Source organism: Pseudochaenichthys georgianus, chromosome 4 (genome assembly GCF_902827115.2).
Source record: "Pseudochaenichthys georgianus chromosome 4, fPseGeo1.2, whole genome shotgun sequence".
NCBI classification, from domain to species: Eukaryota; Metazoa; Chordata; class Actinopteri; order Perciformes; family Channichthyidae; genus Pseudochaenichthys; species Pseudochaenichthys georgianus.
The window spans coordinates 1,481,623-1,500,990 of record NC_047506.1 but is presented as its reverse complement, the minus strand read 5'-3'; the positions used below and the strand labels follow the sequence as shown (position 1 = coordinate 1,500,990).

Below are 19,368 nucleotides of genomic sequence, written 5' to 3'. Positions count from 1 at the left end.
AGTAGTCAGAGTTTCAGCGGACCTGCAGGTTTCTGGGAGTCTGTTCCAGATGTTTGGAGCATAATAACTGAACGCTGCTTCTCCATGTTTAGTTCTGACTCTGGGGACAGAAAGCTGACCAGTCCCTGAAGACCTGAGAGATCTGGATGGTTCATAGTTTAGCAGGAGGGCAGACATGTATTTTGTAAGGTATTTTGGAATTTAACATTAAGTACAAAACTAAATTACATAAGAAACAGGTGAGTGGCTTAAAATGAATGTAGTCATCAATCAAAATACTGATATTCATCTGAGTTAACTAGAAATATTCCACGCATTGACCCCTGATAGACATTTGGTTGATAAAAACCCAACGTTGTCTCAGTGTGGACTCCCTGCCCCTTACTGTTGACGGTGAGCGTGGCGGTGCTCTCGATGTCTCCACAGATGCAGGTGTAGATGTCGCTGTCCTCCGGCGTCACGTCGAGGATCCTGAGCTCCAGCAGGACGTCTCTCTGCCTCAGGTGGTACTTCTCTCCGTGGGTCAGCACCTCGCTGCCTCGCCTCCTCCACTCCACAAAGGGAACGGCTTTGGACAGTTCGCAGCGCAGAGCCGCCGTTCCTCCCTCCTCCACCGCCACGCTCCTCAGCTTCTGCTTAAAGGTGACCGGCAGAGCTGAGGGGATACGGGGGAACAGGGGTCAGGATTAAACACGATGGAGGGAGAATAAATACACTTCTACTAACTAGGCCAGGGGTGTCAAACTCAATTTCATCACGGGCCACATCAGCATTATGGTTGCACTCAAAGGGCCGGTTGTAACTTTAAGACTATATAAAAATACATATATAAATATTTAATATATATAAAATAATGTATTATATTACATCATTGACTCTGCATTGGATTGTTATGGGATAGGGTAATAACTTCATAATTAACTACGTCTGAAAGCAGAAGTCTAGGGCAAATAATTGCACGTCTCTTCAGTGAGAAGGTCACAACATGATTTAAAAAGAAAAGCCAAATTCGAAAAAAAAAAAACATTTTGAAAAGAAAGTAACATTTGTTTTCTTTTCAGAAAGTAACATTTTGAAAAGAAAATCTAATTCGGAGAAAAAGGCAAATTCTAAGAAAAAAATACATATTTAAAAAAAAAAGTCAAATTGTGAGAAAAAAGTCAAATTTGAGATGCATTGTGGGACATGTAGTTTTTGGGCAACGTGCTTCTGTAAAGTAGCATCTAACCGTATAATAAACTTATTGTATTCTTTGCAAGCTCTTGAGGGGCCACATAAAATGAAGTCGCGGGCCGGATTTGGCCCCCGGGCCTTGAGTTTGACACCCCTGAACTAGGCCTTGTAATGAAATGTTATTAGATGTGTTTGCTTAATCAAGAGCCTTAGCGCGAGAGTGGGAAAGATACACAATGTTATTTCTCATTGGTCTTGTTCCCACACAAACAACAGTACATTTTTATTTACCGATAAAGATTAGTCTAATCTAATTGATATAATACCACTTGTAGAATTAGATTCCATGTTAACAAAAACTGACAAGTTATATTCATTTACAAGAGTGCATTTAACTTAACATTAATATTAACAATTAATAACTTTATGCATATGAGGATTATTTTAAGGTAAATGTAAGCTTTGAATGTCTGTCACCATAAAATATGACGCTTAATAAATGCAACATTTCAATTGCAGCTACAATTGTTGATCACATTCAGTACGGCCCTAATTATGCTATGTGTAGCCTATACTAAACTCACTTTCCTATTTGTGTGTTTTGTGTCCTACCGTTGATTTTGACGGTGGCGGACGTCCTCTGGTCGGCACACACGCAGCTGTAGAGCCCGCTGTCCTCAGGAACAGCTTTCCATATGAGCAGCTCCAGCATGGAGTCCCTCCTCTTCATCTGGTGTTTCACTCCGTTCTTCAGCAGCTCGTGTCCTTTGTTCCACTCCACAGGAACTCCAGGTTTCGACAGCTCACAGCGCAGCAGCACGTTGTTCCCCTCCTCCGCCTGCATGCTCTTCAGCTGCTGGACGAACGTGATGGGGATGGCTGCAAAACCAGAGGAGACATTAATACAGTTTAACTTTAAGTTCAACTTTATTGTCAATCTTTCAGTTTGTGTGTACAGAGAGATCGGAATACCGTTCCCCACAATCCCGAATACAACAACAAATATATATTAAAAAATATAATACCTATATATATATATATACACAATCAACAGACACATTTATATGCACACATTAAGACCTAAATAACTACATTAAGAGGAAGAAGAATAAAGGCTCAGTGTTGGAGAAAAGTTTGACGCATTGGGATCAGATTGGGATGCATTACATACATATTGTGCCAGCTAGTCAGAACAACGTTTTTAACCACAACATGGAACTATATAACATTTTAACTCTTAAGGACGTGCACAATACCCGGCTAGGTAGCCCTTAGGAAGGCTAAGGGCCTAGAGCAGCCTTAAAGGTGGGGTAGGTAATTTTGGAGAAACCAGCTCGAGTGCGCTAGAATTTGAAAATACACAACCGGAAAAAATCTGCCCCTTCCTTCAGACTTCCTCACAGAGCCCCTCCTCCAACACACACGAACGCGCACATGACCAATGAGGGCACGAGATAAGTGTGTGCCCCGATGGAAGGCTGACAGGCAGGTAGGCCATCCAGTTACTTTAGCCGGCTCAGATGATTGGTCGTGCTTTTTACAGCGCCACGGCTTCCACTGATGACTTTTTTTATGGATTTATTGTCAAAGCATTTCATGTATTCATTGCTATCGGGATGTTAAGAGCACTCCATGGAATATAACAAGGGTTTCTGAAGTGAATTACCTACCCCACCTTTAAGTAAAAAAGAAAAACATATTTTACTGTTTTGGATGCATAAATACAAGTAGCCCATTAATGCCAAACTTGAACTAAATTAAATCAACATATTGTACAAACTCCATTCCTTTCTATATTGTTTACCCAGCAGCTATTTGCCCCCAGGGAATGAACATTATACAGAGCGAAACAAATAAATGAATTTAACCTGGTTTACTTTGAATATACTGTATTAAACACCATTAAGGTAAATAAAGAATGTTACACTTTGAGATATTTAACAATACACAATGTTATATTGATAAAGACACATCTAAGAAACACTTTCAGAACTATTGTGACATTTTGGGTTTTGTTCTGTAACGTAAAAACCTTTTTCATGGGTGATTTCAGTTCAAATGTTCAAATGTCCAAGACAAAAGCTTGAGTTAAAGGTGGGGTAGGTAAGTTTGAGAAACCAGCTCGAGATCGCTAGAATTTGAAAATACACAACCGGAGAAAATCTGCCACTTCCTTATGACCACATGACCAATGAGGGCACGAGATAAGTGTGTGCCCCGATGGAAGGCTGACAGGCAGGTAGGCCATCCAGTTATTTTAGCCAGGCAGGCTAAACGGATTGGTTGTACTTCTTACAGTATTACGGCTTCTACAGATGACATTTTGCTATGGATTTTTTGTCAAAGCACTTCAGATATTCATTGCTATCGGGATGTTAAGAGCATTCCATGGAATATAACAAAAAGTGTATCTCAAGCCGGTTTCTGAAAATTACCTACCCCACCTTTAATGTGCGCTCATCAATACTACTGCAGAGCCCAACAGTAAACATGTGGAAATCAGACAGAAATGGCTGAATGTACTTTGAAACACACTCCTGTGAAAGACTGCTTTGACGAAACTGAATGTTTTAGTTGATATATGTAAAGTGAAAAGTGAACAACAGACCCTGGACTTTGAGGCTGGCCGTGGTGCGGTGGTCTCGGCACTGACAGGTGTATTCTCCTGAGTCTGCAGGCCTCAGGGCTTTGATGATGAGGGTGATGAGGGTCTTCTTCTGCTTCATCAGGACCCGGTCTGAAGGCCTGAGGCTCTCCACGCCTCTCTTCCAGTGGAACGGGGCCCCGGGCAGAGAGTACTCACAGCTCAGGGTCACCGTCTCCCCCTCTCTGGCCTCCACAGGCTCCAGACCCTGGGTGAACTCTGCGGGGATGGCTTAAAGCAGAGGGAAAACAAAAGTTAAAAAATAAAATACTTATAGCTTCTATATAATCAGTCACAGTTAACCCTTTCATATCGCTCCTACCAACAGACTTGTACGAGCCAAAATGCTCGTTTTGCCATTGTTATTATTTCAATTATTATCTTCATTTCTTTTTCACGTTTGATTCTTATTGTTTACCACTTCCGGCAATGGTCACGTGGGTGTGGTTTATTGGTATTTAGGTCACCTGTTGGAGTCCGGTATTGGATATGACGTAGAGCAGTGTTTCTCAAACGTTTTCATACCAAGGACCACTTAACCAATAAAAAAACACTCGCGGACCACCTAACTCCACAAATATCCAAAAACACATCGTTTTTTTACAAATCGCCTGAAAATGGTACAAACAAGTGGCAACATGTGTGATGAAGGTGTTTATCTGGGCTATATCATGCAATCGAAAGTGAAACTTAAGCTCGCTCCATTGCGGAGATATTCCCGCGAGAGTGCGGAAAACTTAAATTTATTTATTTATTTTAAATGTGAAATGTTACCAATATACTCACGGACCACTAGGGGGCGCGGACCACACTTTGAGAAGCACTGACGTCGAGCGAGAGGAGAGGGTGAATTGCTCGGATACTTTCTGTTGACCGTCTGGTCTGGAGTTGTATATTGTTTGTTTTTCGTCTTTATTAAACACCATGGACTACAAATGACTACGGACTCTGTATGGAACGCATCACGGCGAAGAGCAAGCTTTAGCCTCTCAGCGGCATTACTCCGCTACAAGATTTATTAATAAAAAACTTTTCTAGGATGTTTGATCCATGTTAACTATCTGACTCCACCCGAATGCTCACATTTATTTCATTGTGTTTATGAGCCAATCACAGTGCTCCACATCATCTAAATCAGGGGTGTCAAACTCAATTTCATAACGGGCCACATCAGCATGAAGGTTGCACTCAAAGGGCCGGTTGTAACTTTAAGACTATATAAAAATACATATATAAATATTTAATATATATAAAATAATGCATTATATTACATTATTTCCTCTGCATTGGATTGTTATGGGATAGGGTAATAACTTCATAATTAACTACGTCTGAAAGCAGAAGTCTAGGGCAAATAATTGCAAGTCTCTTCAGTGAGAAGGTCACAACATGATTTAAAAAGAAAAGCCAAATTCTGGAAAAACAAAAAAAAAGAAGAAGTGACATTTTGAAAAGAAAATCTAATTCGGAGAAAAAGGCAAATTCTAAGAAAAAAAAGCATATTTAAAAAAACAAAAAGTCAAATTTGAGATGCATTGTGGGACATGTAGTTTTTGGGCAACGTGTTTCTGTAAAGTAGCATCTAACCGTATAATAAACTTATTATATTCCTTGCAAGCTCTTGAGGGGCCACATAAAATGAAGTCGCGGGCCGGATTTGGCCCCCGGGCCTTGAGTTTGACACCCCTGATCCAAATGGACTGCAGTAGAGCCACACCCTTTTATTCAGGACCATGGGGTGAGGCACATTTTAATCAATCAATCATATTGTAAAAGTGACTAATTTCTGTTTACACTGTTAGTCTGTCTACGGAGGATCCATGGGATATTGAGAAATACAGTTTTTAATTAGTTCTCACTGTTTTGTTTTTATTTTCAGTTTAACAGGATTCTATTAATTATTTACACATAATACACAACTTAGTAGGACATACAGTTTTCTGGAAGTTTAGAAATCTTACATTATTAGACTTAAAATGGTTGTAAAATCATACAAAACATATTCGCAAAAAGTTAAATATTCATGAAAAATTAATTAGTGTTTATCTTCAGGCAATACATATTTGATTGCAAATTATATATGGTTGAATTTGGAATCGAAATTGACCATTCAAATATTGACAGGTTAATGATAGGCAGAAGTAAGCAATCCTAGTCCTTTAATACAATACTCCTCGTACCTCTGACCGTGACGACGGCCCTGGTGGTGACCGATCCAGCGCTGCACTCATAGACCCCGGCATCGCTGTTGCAGACCTCCCGAACCGTCAGTCGTGCTTCGCAGCCTGAGCGACTGGAGGCGTATCTCGAGGAGTTCCACATCAGGCAGCCATCTTTGTACCACAGGATGTGACACGGCTTGGAGGCCACACAAAATAAAACCAACCCCCCTCCTTCAATTGCCTCGCAGTCTTCCAGCGCTTTAATAAGGGTTGGTCGCCTCTCTAGACATATGGGGACATAAACGCAACTGTCGGTCAGATAGATATGGCAAAAGTACACATCCTTTACTCAAGTAGAAGTACAGATACTCGTGTTTAAAAATACTCTGGTAAAAGTAGAAGTATTGACTAAACTTCTTTACTCAAGTCAAAGTAAAGAGGCTTTGAAATACCCATGTAAGAAGTAGAAAGTACAGGTATTTGAGTTCAACATGTAAGAAGTAGAAAGTACAGGTATTTGAGTTCAACATGTAAGAAGTAGAAAGTACAGGTATTTCAGTTCAACATGTAAGAAGTAGAAAGTACAGGTATTTGAGTTCAACATGTGAGAAGTAGAAAGTACAGGTATTTGAGTTCAACATGTAAGAAGTAGAAAGTACAGGTATTTGAGTTCAACATGTAAGAAGTAGAAAGTACAGGTATTTGAGTTCAACATGTAAGAAGTAGAAAGTACAGGTATTTCAGTTCAACATGTAAGAAGTAGAAAGTTCAGGTATTTGAGTTCAACATGTGAGAAGTAGAAAGTACAGGTATTTGTGTTCAACATGTAAGAAGTAGAAAGTACAGGTATTTGAGTTCAACATGTAAGAAGTAGAAAGTACAGGTATTTGTGTTCAACATGTAAGAAGTAGAAAGTACAGGTATTTGTGTTCAACATGTGAGAAGTAGAAAGTACAGGTATTTGTGTTCAACATGTGAGAAGTAGAAAGTACAGGTATTTGTGTTCAACATGTGAGAAGTAGAAAGTACAGGTATTTGTGTTCAACATGTAAGAAGTAGAAAGTACAGGTATTTGGGTTCAACATGTAAGAAGTAGAAAGTACAGGTATTTGAGTTCAACATGTGAGAAGTAGAAAGTACAGGTATTTGTGTTCAACATGTAAGAAGTAGAAAGTACAGGTATTTGAGTTCAACATGTAAGAAGTAGAAAGTACAGGTATTTGTGTTCAACATGTAAGAAGTAGAAAGTACAGGTATTTGTGTTCAACATGTGAGAAGTAGAAAGTACAGGTATTTGTGTTCAACATGTGAGAAGTAGAAAGTACAGGTATTTGTGTTCAACATGTGAGAAGTAGAAAGTACAGGTATTTGTGTTCAACATGTAAGAAGTAGAAAGTACAGGTATTTGTGTTCAACATGTAAGAAGTAGAAAGTACAGGTATTTGTGTTCAACATGTAAGAAGTAGAAAGTACAGGTATTTGAGTTCAACATGTAAGAAGTAGAAAGTACAGGTATTTGTGTTCAACATGTAAGAAGTAGAAAGTACAGGTATTTGTGTTCAACATGTGAGAAGTAGAAAGTACAGGTATTTGTGTTCAACATGTGAGAAGTAGAAAGTACAGGTATTTGTGTTCAACATGTGAGAAGTAGAAAGTACAGGTATTTGTGTTCAACATGTGAGAAGTAGAAAGTACAGGTATTTGTGTTCAACATGTAAGAAGTAGAAAGTACAGGTATTTGAGTTCAACATGTAAGAAGTAGAAAGTTCAGGTATTTGAGTTCAACATGTGAGAAGTAGAAAGTACAGGTATTTGTGTTCAACATGTGAGAAGTAGAAAGTACAGGTATTTGTGTTCAACATGTAAGAAGTAGAAAGTACAGGTATTTAGGTTCAACATGTAAGAAGTAGAAAGTACAGGTATTTGAGTTCAACATGTAAGAAGTAGAAAGTACAGGTATTTGAGTTCAACATGTAAGAAGTAGAAAGTACAGGTATTTGTGTTCAACATGTAAGAAGTAGAAAGTACAGGTATTTGTGTTCAACATGTAAGAAGTAGAAAGTACAGGTATTTGTGTTCAACATGTAAGAAGTAGAAAGTACAGGTATTTGAGTTCAACATGTAAGAAGTAGAAAGTACAGGTATTTGTGTTCAACATGTAAGAAGTAGAAAGTACAGGTATTTGTGTTCAACATGTAAGAAGTAGAAAGTACAGGTATTTGAGTTCAACATGTAAGAAGTAGAAAGTACAGGTATTTGGGTTCAACATGTAAGAAGTAGAAAGTACAGGTATTTGAGTTCAACATGTAAGAAGTAGAAAGTACAGGTATTTGTGTTCAACATGTGAGAAGTAGAAAGTACAGGTATTTGGGTTCAACATGTAAGAAGTAGAAAGTTCAGGTATTTGAGTTCAACATGTGAGAAGTAGAAAGTACAGGTATTTGTGTTCAACATGTAAGAAGTAGAAAGTTCAGGTATTTGAGTTCAACATGTAAGAAGTAGAAAGTACAGGTATTTGTGTTCAACATGTAAGAAGTAGAAAGTACAGGTATTTGTGTTCAACATGTAAGAAGTAGAAAGTACAGGTATTTGAGTTCAACATGTAAGAAGTAGAAAGTACAGGTATTTGGGTTCAACATGTAAGAAGTAGAAAGTACAGGTATTTGAGTTCAACATGTAAGAAGTAGAAAGTACAGGTATTTGGGTTCAACATGTAAGAAGTAGAAAGTACAGGTATTTGTGTTCAACATGTGAGAAGTAGAAAGTACAGGTATTTGAGTTCAACATGTAAGAAGTAGAAAGTACAGGTATTTGTGTTCAACATGTGAGAAGTAGAAAGTACAGGTATTTGTGTTCAAAATCTAAGAAGCAAAAGTAAAAAGTCGTCAGAAAAATAAGTAGTGGAGTAAAGTACCGGTACCAGAAAAATGTATTTAAGTACAGTAACGAAGTATTTGTACTCCTCTACTTCCCACCTCTGGATTAAAGCCTTACCTCTAACCAACAGCGAGGCGTACGATCTTTTGTCCCCCGCTGCAAACGAGATGGTGCCGGTGTCTTTGCGGGCGAGCTGTCTAAATGTGAGGGTGTGGTATCCTCCGGGCAGCATCTGGATCTCGTTGAGGTCGTTGGTGTACAGCAGAGTCTCGTCCAGATACCATTTGACCCCGATGTAGTCACTGGGACAAATTCGACACCTGAACGTGACCGTGTCGCTTTCCAGACACTCAACATCCTCCAATTCATCCAGGATCAACACCTTTTGACCTGAGAGGAACGTGGAAAAGATAGAAGAGTCAGATATCCCATCAACTTAATTCACAGTAGCTGTATTCGGATAGAAGACCAAAAGAAGAAGAACGCATCGATTGAGGATCATATTTTATTGAGAAAATATTATATTTTCGAAACAAATAGTCAACGACGACTGTTCTGGCTTCGCCAATTATGTGGTGCGTTATAGTGACTCCTTCTGGTTACTACCCATACTGCAGAAAGCAGTTCTTTTTAGTTCCCATGTGACAGGAAGTTAGCTCAAGACATTTTAAAATGGCATGTGTGCGCTCCAGTGAAGATGATGTCTGTTGATCCGGTGCCATCCATGGTTCATAGCCTTTGAGGAGGCATTATGTTTCTACATTAAATATCTTTGCTTTGAGTGCATTATTGTGGTCATTTATCCAAGCTTACATTTTTGTAGTTGTTGTGCTGTATATGCAATATAGCCTAAACATTGCATCTATACTTTGGCACTGACCTCATTTCATGCTGTCTTGGAATATATCTATGTATATGTTATTGTTATGTTTCATGACCGAAAGAACGAGATCGCGGATACAAGCGGCCGAGATGGGTTTTCTCCGCAGGGTGGCTGGCGTCTCCCTTAGGGATAAGGTGAGAAGTTCGGTCATCAGGGAGGGACTCGGAGATGAGCCGCTCCTCCTTCACGTCGAAAGGAGCCAGTTGAGGTGGTTCGGGCACCTAGTTAGGATGCCACCTGGGCGCCTCCCTAGGGAGGTGTTCCAGGCACGTCCAGCTGGGAAGAGACCAAGGGGTAGACCTAGGACCAGGTGGAGGGATTATATCTCTTCGCTGGCCTGGGAGCGCCTTGGGACCCCCAGTCAGAGCTGGTGGATGAGGGGAAAGGAAAGTTTGGGGCTCTCTGCTGGAACTGCTACCCCCGCGCCCCGACCACGGATAAGCAGGAGAAGATGGATGGATGGATGGATGGATGGATGGATGGATGTTATTGTTATGTCATCCGTCTGCATAGAGAGGTGAGGAGGCTCTCAAGTCAAATGCTTTTATTTTTGTCTTTCTTCTGCATAGTCTCAGGAAACTTCCCAGCTGTGGGGAAAGCATTTCTGAATCTGGTGTAGAGAGATTATTTATAAGAGCTGCTTTATTTTGTGGTGAAAGAAATACTATGGCTTCTTTAGGCTAAAAGTAAGTAAGTAAAGTTCATTTATAAAGCGCTTTTCACTAGGGCTGTGCGATTATGGCAAAAATCAAATGCACGATTATTTTGGTCAATAATTGATATCACGATTATTGAAAACGATTATCGATTTACTTTGAAAACATCCATTTATTGGAAAAAAAATTTGAACAGTATGCTTTTAACAGAACTGAACTTTAAGTATAACTGAAAAACCAATTAGAAAAAAAAGAAATAGATAATTACATTTTTTTTTAATTCACAAAAACTATATATAAATAACTTGTTGATATTTACATGTGCTGTCGTTTCAGTATTTCTTCAGTTTCACACTGCTTGCTTAGTAAATCTACTAAACATCACCTCGTGGTCCTGAGTTTTGCTGTGAGAGTGTTTATCTCGCTGGTTAACCGAGAAGGGGATTTTGGCGATGCCGGTATAACGACTCCACTTTTTTGCCTTAAAAACATAAAATTGCTTTAAAATTGTATTGATGCAAAATCCTTAATAATAAGGTGGATACATTGTATTATTTGTGATTCTTCCACATTTCTTAACATAAACATCTGTCCTGATGTGGCCTTAAGTACCTTTAGCCCAACTATAATTTGAGCTAGGTATAATGTATCACCCCTGAACCGTAGAAGTGCAGTGCCCCATGTTCTCACCCTGCACAGTCAGCTGTGCTCGGCTCTGCATGGTGCCGACGTCACACGTGTAAACATCCATGTCCGACGTCTCCAGACAGGTGATGGTCAGAGACAGTAATACGCCTTTCTGCCTGATGACGTACTTCCTGCCGGACCTCAGCTCCACCATGCCCTTCAGCCAGGTCACCCGCTTGGCTGGCTGCCTGGTCTCACAGTCCAGAGTCACTTTGCCCTTTTCCTCGGCTCGTGTTTCCCTCAACTCCCTCGCGAATGTGTGCTGGAGTTCTGAAAGGGAAAATGTTTAGCTTCACATTTATGCTGCAATCCAGAAAACTTTTTCCATTTCAAATGACCGAACTTTCAAGGAATCCAGGTGAACAACCATCAACCATCAATCAAACAAACAAAAGGGAGAAGGGGTCGGATTAAATAAGTGTAAACTTCTTCCGACCCCTTTTCGGACGTGTAATTAGATAAAGTTTTGTTGTTTATTGTTATCAGACAATGATACTACAGATTATTCAATTATTATTTAAATATTTCGTTTAGTTATTGCATTCATTTGTATAGTACTGTATCATGTCTGTATCATCTTTTGTTTAATTTGTATTTTCTTTGGTTTTACATGCTCGAAAAAAATAAATAAACTAAAACTAAACTAATTCAAAGGTAATCAGAAGTACATTTATTTAATTAAATATAACATACTTAATTTACTGTTCTGCGTGTAAATTGATGTTATATGTTATAGTGTAGCAGACTTTAGACAATCTCTGTTAACAAACTTCTCTGCACTTAAGTAATTCAAATGTTTAAGATTGCTAAAAGAACATTTGGAGACTTCACTTGAGAGAACAGCTTTGTGTCCACAGGCCAAAGAAAGATATGTTCGTCACAGACAGTCATACAGTTTACTTATTTTTTCTTGACAATGTCCAACTTCAATGTAAGAAGTTGAACATTGTCGAATTCCAAGTTGTCTTAAACACAGAGTTCATACTCCAGTCGACCATCCACATGGAAAATAGTACATAACACTTAAGAGCAGCATTGCAAAACAATTAATGAAGAACACGAAATAGTAGTGTTGATTAAGCTCACCTCACATTTGTTTTGAAAGCCCACACCTACCTCTGATGTCCAGCTTGGCCCGTGTGGCAATGCCGTCGGCCTCGCAGCAGTACTCTCCAGAGTCGTTGACGGTGGTGTTCTTGATCACCAATCGTGCCAAGTTCTTCTCCACACTCATCTCATACTTGGGACTCGGTCGGATGAAATGGCCATTTTTCAGCCAACGGATGGTGGCTTCTGGTTTGGTGATCTCACAGCTCAGCTCTGCGTCCTCGCCCGGTACCGCTTTGACGTTCAACAGATCCCTGAAGATGTGCACTGGCTTCTCTAAAGGAAGGAAATGCACATTCATTTGTATACCTACATGTACCAATGCATGTTCTATTTATTTGTGTGGTATGAAGCAGGATGTGTTTCAACTCAAACTTCTCAGAAAGCAAAGATGCAGGTTGTGGTGTGCCACAGGGAAGGTGCCTGGGCCCACTTCTATTTTAATGTTTGATAATTTGCTGTTACCAAAGGTCATCTGTTACTTCCTTATCCAAAACTCAGTCAGTAACAGGGCATCAAGAACAGGGAACTCATACAAACCTACACAAACTTAACACATTTGAAGTAAATATCTATTTAAAATAATCTAAAACTAATGTGACACAGGTATTTACCTTTAACGAAGAGCATGGTCCTACAGCTTAGATCCTTAATTGTGAAGACCACGTCGCCAGCATCCGTTAGCATAGCATCTCTTATGGTCATCTTATAGTTACGACCATTGTTGATAACCTGGAGTCGGCTGTCGGTTACCACCACCTGGCCATTAATGGTCCAGAAAGGTTCTTCATCGACGTTATGAGAGAGGTTGCATTCAAAGGTGCAGATTTCGCCTTCCAGAACAGATGTTGTCTTCATGCGTTGAACAATAGTGATGTGTAAGTCTGTAAGGCAAGGCAAGGCAAGGCAAGTTTATTTATATAGCACCTTTCAACACGAGGCAATTCAAGGTGCTTTACAAAAATGAAAGACATTCAGACAAAGGCATTTAAAAACAGTAAAAGATAATAAAAGAAACATTAAAATAAAAAATACATGAATAAAAAGTTACAATGCATTTTAAGATATGAATAGTTCACACAGAAGTTCCACTTTACTGATGAACACAACTGATGTAGGGAGATATAATAACAAAGAAGAGAGTAACAATACAGAACGGGGAAACATTTACTGTAACACCACTGTCAGTTCTAAACAACGTTTTTTTGAGGCTCAAAATTAAAACATTTCCCCCATTTCTTCTATCATTTTATTAACCCTACCTATGAAAAGGAATGCACAATATTTTACATATAATTGTGAACCAGTAAGTATAGAAAACAACTTTATCAACGATGGGTGGAGATTGGTTCGAATAGTTGTTCCAAAAACACTAAACTTTTACACATGAGCGACGAACATGGAAGTCCATTTTGAGTTTCTTTCAGATTCACTTTTCTTATAGTCAGATAATGTTTGCATGTGTTGACTGGAAACACGAGAACCTTTCGTAAGTTTTCCTACGAATAGTTGTTTGACAATAAATTGATTATTTGGCATAATATATAATATAATGTCTTCCTACTCACCATGCACAGTAACTTTGGCCTTGGTCTGGCTGGTTCCCAGATCACAGGTGTAAAGTCCAGCGTCCTCCTTGCTCAGGGAGTGGATGATCATGGCCATGGATTTCCCAAACTGAAGTAACTCGTGTTTATCACCAGCGGTCAGGACTGTACCATCTTTCCTCCACACAGGGGTCAGCGTATCTTTGGAAATGTCGCACTGCAGACAGACCTCCCCTTGCTCTTCTCCGACTACATCCTCCAGAGACCTCAGGAACACGGCTGGGCGCTCTGCAGCCAAAGACACCGTTTAAAAGCGTGCATGTTTCTCAGAAATGTGAGGTCCAGAAAAACGTTTATTTGTATGCTTTAGAAAAGACAATTCTGGACATATGTCTTCCAATTGTCTGATATGTGGCTAAAGAATCATATCCCTATAGCAATATCAGTCAAAATAATTGCAATTAATTTCTTTTCCCAATCATGCAGGCTTAGTTTTTGCCTTTTTTGCGGCACATGTGTTGTGTATGTTATTCTATGTATCGAGAAACAGGGGTTAGAAGAAATCATCCCCCCAGCTATTGACCAAACTGACCTTTGACATTTAAGGTGGTCGTCTCCGAGAGGAGGCCTGTTTTGAAGGTGACCTTGCTCTCCTGTGGCCGCAGCTTCTTGAAGGTGAGGCTGTGCATCGTGCCCATGTGCTGGATCCTGTTGATGGCGTTGCAGTAGAGGCGGACGTTGTTAAGGAGCCACTCCACGTTAGCAACCACGTAGTTCAGCTCACAGGAGAACGTGGCGTTGCCCTCCTCCTCGATTTCCACCGGCTCGAGGTGTTTTACCAGCTTCAGCGTACGCACTGCAATTAAAATGTCGAACAAATCAACAACGCGTATAAATAGATAGTGTAATAAAAACACGGGAAAGTAATGACTATCCTCAACAGGAAGTGTGGGTATAATTGTTCGGTATCTTATTTGATTCAAAACTAATTAGATCCAGATGCTTATTTCAGGGTCTACTGCATTCTGATGTATCTCTTGTAACATAAATATTGGAAGTCGTGATTCAGAACAAAATACATCTTGATTATAACATGATTTCTTTACCCACCCCTTACAGAGAGTTCACTACACCTTAACCCGCGGTCCGGATCCGGACCCAGACGCCGACCTATACGGACCCGGAGCTATAATCAATACATTAATAGGGGATTTTTGGCGCCTCCCGCTTTTTTAACGCTGATTTGGGTGACTTGTGTAATTCGTGGAGAACCGAAGAGTTTTCGTTTTGGGGGGTGGGGGGTGGGGGGGACTCCCCGAAGAGTCCGAAATAATTAAACAAGCGACGAAATAATTAAACAAGCGAGTACCTGTTTTTCCTGGCCAAGGACAGGTTCATGAACACAACACGAGCGTAACGTGTCTTCACGTGGTATATGTCTCGTCTGAAAAGAGTGCTGACAGAGAGCACCCGAACGCCGCTCCAGCTCTTCAAATATTGCAGTACCCATAAGGAGCCGTACACATGCCGCAGTGTTTGCGTGGCTGTGTCTTTAGTTGTAAGCACAGTGGCGATCTGTTGTTATTAGCATCTGGTTAGCTAGCTATGCTAACGAATGTAAAGAGCCTTTCTACAACCAGGTGGAAGAGAACTCTCTCCTGAGAGGCTCAAATAACCTCAGCTCAGTGAGGTTAAGGCACACCTTGATATGATCATTATAGTTATTAATGAGACTAAATGAAAAACAGGTATAACATACTATATGACAAAAAAGTTGTTAAAAATAACAAGAATAGAAGGGGAGTGATTTGTAAAAATATCCAAAAAGAAAAATATGCTACAGTTCTGTTTCATATGGGTGTTGAGAGATGTATCCATAGATCTCTTAATGTTGCTCTCAAAGTGTACCAGATTGATGCTTTTAACTTCAATATTTAAAAATAAATCTTCCTGGGGGAGCATGCCCCCGGACCCCCCTAGAGGAGGTTAGTTCCCCCCCCACTTAAATCATGTTCACATGGATAGGATACTAAATACATTTGCACACATCTTGTGTCCATATCTTTCTGTGTTGGTGGTCATGCCACACAGTGCACGTGCATGCATACGTGAGTCATGGTGAGATATCTGGATTAAGAGGTTGCTTTTTATTTGCACAGCATGAAAGAAAGGCCAAATTAATGGGCTGTGATTTTAGTTTTTTTAAGCAGAGGTTGAGTTCAATCATTTGTACGACCCTCGGAGGATGTTGTAAAAATGTAAAGGAAAAAGGTTCCTCACCCCTGCTGTAAATAATAATAAAAACCCTTGATTTTTAACTTAACATCTCTGTCTCCTATTGATCTGAGTATATTATAAAGAATAGCCAGTTAATTGAAGCATTATAGCGCAGGCCTTTGTCAGATGGTATATTACGCCTTTTTTTTTCCTGCTTCGAATAGTTCTCTCTTTTGTCACCATACCTGTGTTTGCATCACTGTAACCAATGAGCACCTGCATGTGTGTGAGAATAGCCCTGACTCCATTTCAGCCCAGATTTACAAACTCCTGGCAGGACGAGCTCCAGCTCAATTCTCGCACTGAATTTAAAAAAAGTGAGTGAGGGACTGCAATATAAGAGGGAGAGAAAGAGAAACTTTGAAACTGTTCAATTGCTATGATGTGTAAAGACTGATATTGTTCTATAATCGTCTGAAACTGTTAAGTCATGATGTGAAACGGTTAACAAAGAAAAAGGGACACTCAAGCTGCTGCTACACTTTATTTTATTTATCTAAAATTAAGCACTTTTAAGATGCACACATTTTCAAAAGCTATTTTATTTATTTTCTCTATTTTATTTGTAAATGCAGCCCGAGAGGAACATTACACATATCCACAGTATTTAATATAATTGACAATAAATGTTGTTGTTTATGAATTGTACTTTCTTTATTTGATTGGCAGTCAGCTGTTGATTACATGCAGACGTTGATAAAGCTACAGCTACTTCAATATCACACTAATTCATGAAGCAAGTTAGACATTTTGATGTTCCGGACCTTTGCATGGGGAGATTTTCTCTAACTGGACCTCGTTGAATTTTAGTTGAAGACCCCTGCCCTATATGGTCAAACCTAAATGGTTGAACCCTATTCAAACATTTTATTTCTTCAGTTCTTTTTTCCCCGTTTTTTTAAAAGGGGTTATTTATTGCATTAATTAGAAATTACAATTGTTTTTTCCCCCAGAGATGACAGTGTTATAGCAGAATGTTTAATACCGCGTGTTTCTGATATTCATTAAAGATCACTTGGTATTCCATATGATGTGAGCTGGGTTACACACAGTTAGAGGGACAATGGTCGTTCTGAATTATCAATAGATGTATTCATTTTAAGTGAGCTGACACCGAGGGTAGAGGAAGTTCAGAGAAGGCCTCAGGTTATAAAAACAGTTAACCTTTGTTAGTTAACTAATCCTAAAGATGTCATGAGACGATGACGTTTAAACATCCAAGTATAGCTTTCTGTCAGGATTATTTTGTCATGTCACGTTTCTATGTCTAGGTGAGGGTGTGTTTCCGTTCTCCTTGTCATGTTTCCTCCCTGTGTATTGTCTGGTCTCTTTCCCCTGTGTTTTCCTGTCTGTCGTTAGTTTCCCTGGTGTGTCTAATTTCCTGATTGTTTTCACCTGTCACTCTTGTGTGTCTCCTGTGCTCGTCAGTGTCAGCCCCGCCCTGATTGTTCCCACCTGTGTCTAGTTACCCTGTGTTTAAATTCCCCTGTCTCCCAGTGTTCAGTGTCAGTTCGTATTGTCTCTTGCCATGGTCAGGTCTATGCTCTTTTATGCTCAAGAATAGTTTTGTTCCTCACTACGTGAGCAGCGATTTTCTAGTGATGGCGAGATTAAGCCTTATGTGTATTCCTGTATTTATTGATGTTTTTATTCCTACATTTATTCATGCTTGTATCTATTTATACTTATGACATGTTCCGACCTCTATAAGTGAGGGTCTGAGCTCTCTTGATTCCATCGTGTCACCGGGTACAGGAGGAGTAATAAGGTTCTTATTATACATCCATGGGTAATATGAGCGTCGTGGTTCAACCGATCTGAATGGCTTCCTGAAGCAGTCACGTGGTATCGACAGGCAGCGAGGCTTCGTTTGTCATCGATGACGTCACTGGCCCAAAACGATACAAGCCTCGATACAAGCTTCACAAAAAGCTTCGGGGATTACTCGACACACGCTCCGAAGCCTCGGCGCAATACGTAACATCACTACGATTTTCCTTTTGGTCTCTTTTTTTGTCATCTCATCCTGAGATTAGTTAGTGACCTTTTTTTGTTCATCGTGTTTTTTTTGGAAAAATAAAGTATCTTACCAATACTGTACCTCTGTCTCCCGTCTGCAATTGGGTCCAACATCCTAAGTGCCTGACATCGTAACACTTTCACGGAGCGTCCACACTACAGCTTCAAAAATAGCTTGGAGCTGGGCGTGTCTGGAGCTTGGGGATTTTATTCAAGCAACACGGCCAACAACCAATCACATGAATCTCCCGCCCCCGACATACAAAGCAAAAACCTCCGAGGATTTTATGCGAGCAATATATATATATATATATAAACTCCCCAAACAGGCGAAAACCTACCAGTTTCCCCCACTGTCTCTGCCACCTCCCTCCACGCCTGGTTCCTCCGGTTTGTATCCCGGGAGGTGAAGAGGGTCTGGTCATACAAAACCGGGTGATTGCTACGGCGATAGTTAGTTTCTCCTCCAACTTTTTTTGAAATATAGAAATGAACGGCGGGATATCTCTCCCAGCTTAGATGCAGTTTGATTGGCTACGGCTTCAGCTGTCAGATTTTGGGAAACGGGATTTGATTGGCTGGCGCTGGCTACTCCGGCGTCTCCGCCGTCAGAAGTTGAACATTGTTCAACTTCTGTCGCCGGAGACGCCTGAGACGGACCGCTCTGCTACCCACAGTTCGGCGAAAAAGCGCGGCTACGTGACGTCACCCCATTGAAAGTGGAGCACCCCATTGAAAGTGAATGGGCAGATTGGAGATTTCGACGCTGTCAGCATATAAGATTAGGTTTCATTTATCAGACATTGTTTTTTATATATATTTATAAATAAATAATGTAATCTTCTCAAGAAAACGTGTTATCTTAAGAACGCAAAAATTATCTTGGGAACATCTGTTATTTCAAGAAAGGGACATAATTACTTTGGGATGTAAAGCTAACGTACTTGTCATGCTAACCAAATGTAATGAAATGATTCAACAAAGGCCTTTGAGGGCTTCTGTACACCTTTCCCCAAAATACATTCAACCCACCTTCCACGTTCAGATGCGCTGTGCTCTGTGAGCCCCCGGCCATGCACCGGTACTGTCCTGCATCTATCCCTGTTAAACCATGGATGGTCAGGTGCGCTCGTTTCCCTTCCCTCTTCATGCTGTACTTGTTGGAGGTCTTCAGAGCCGTGCGGCCTTTAAACCAGCGCACCACCCGGGGAGACGGAGCGAACGCACAGCTCAGAGTCACGGAGCTCTTCTCCTTCGCCTCCACATCCTCCAGGGGGTGGGCAACCTCAAGAGGACGCTCTACAGGGGAACGATGAAACACTGCTTAATAAGACAC

General features: G+C 40.3%; 1 protein-coding gene across 1 annotated transcript in view; it reads right to left on the bottom strand.

Annotated features, from left to right (window-relative positions):
- obscna (obscurin, cytoskeletal calmodulin and titin-interacting RhoGEF a) overlaps window positions 1–19,368 on the bottom strand; it is a 120,306-nt gene that overhangs the window by 96,593 nt on the left and 4,345 nt on the right. The window contains 11 exon segments of the mRNA XM_071202968.1: window positions 386–655; window positions 1,786–2,052; window positions 3,782–4,048; window positions 5,998–6,261; window positions 8,974–9,246; window positions 11,086–11,352; window positions 12,199–12,465; window positions 12,804–13,073; window positions 13,758–14,024; window positions 14,329–14,592; window positions 19,065–19,331. Of these exon segments, the coding sequence (XP_071059069.1) occupies window positions 386–655; window positions 1,786–2,052; window positions 3,782–4,048; window positions 5,998–6,261; window positions 8,974–9,246; window positions 11,086–11,352; window positions 12,199–12,465; window positions 12,804–13,073; window positions 13,758–14,024; window positions 14,329–14,592; window positions 19,065–19,331 (2,943 nt within the window).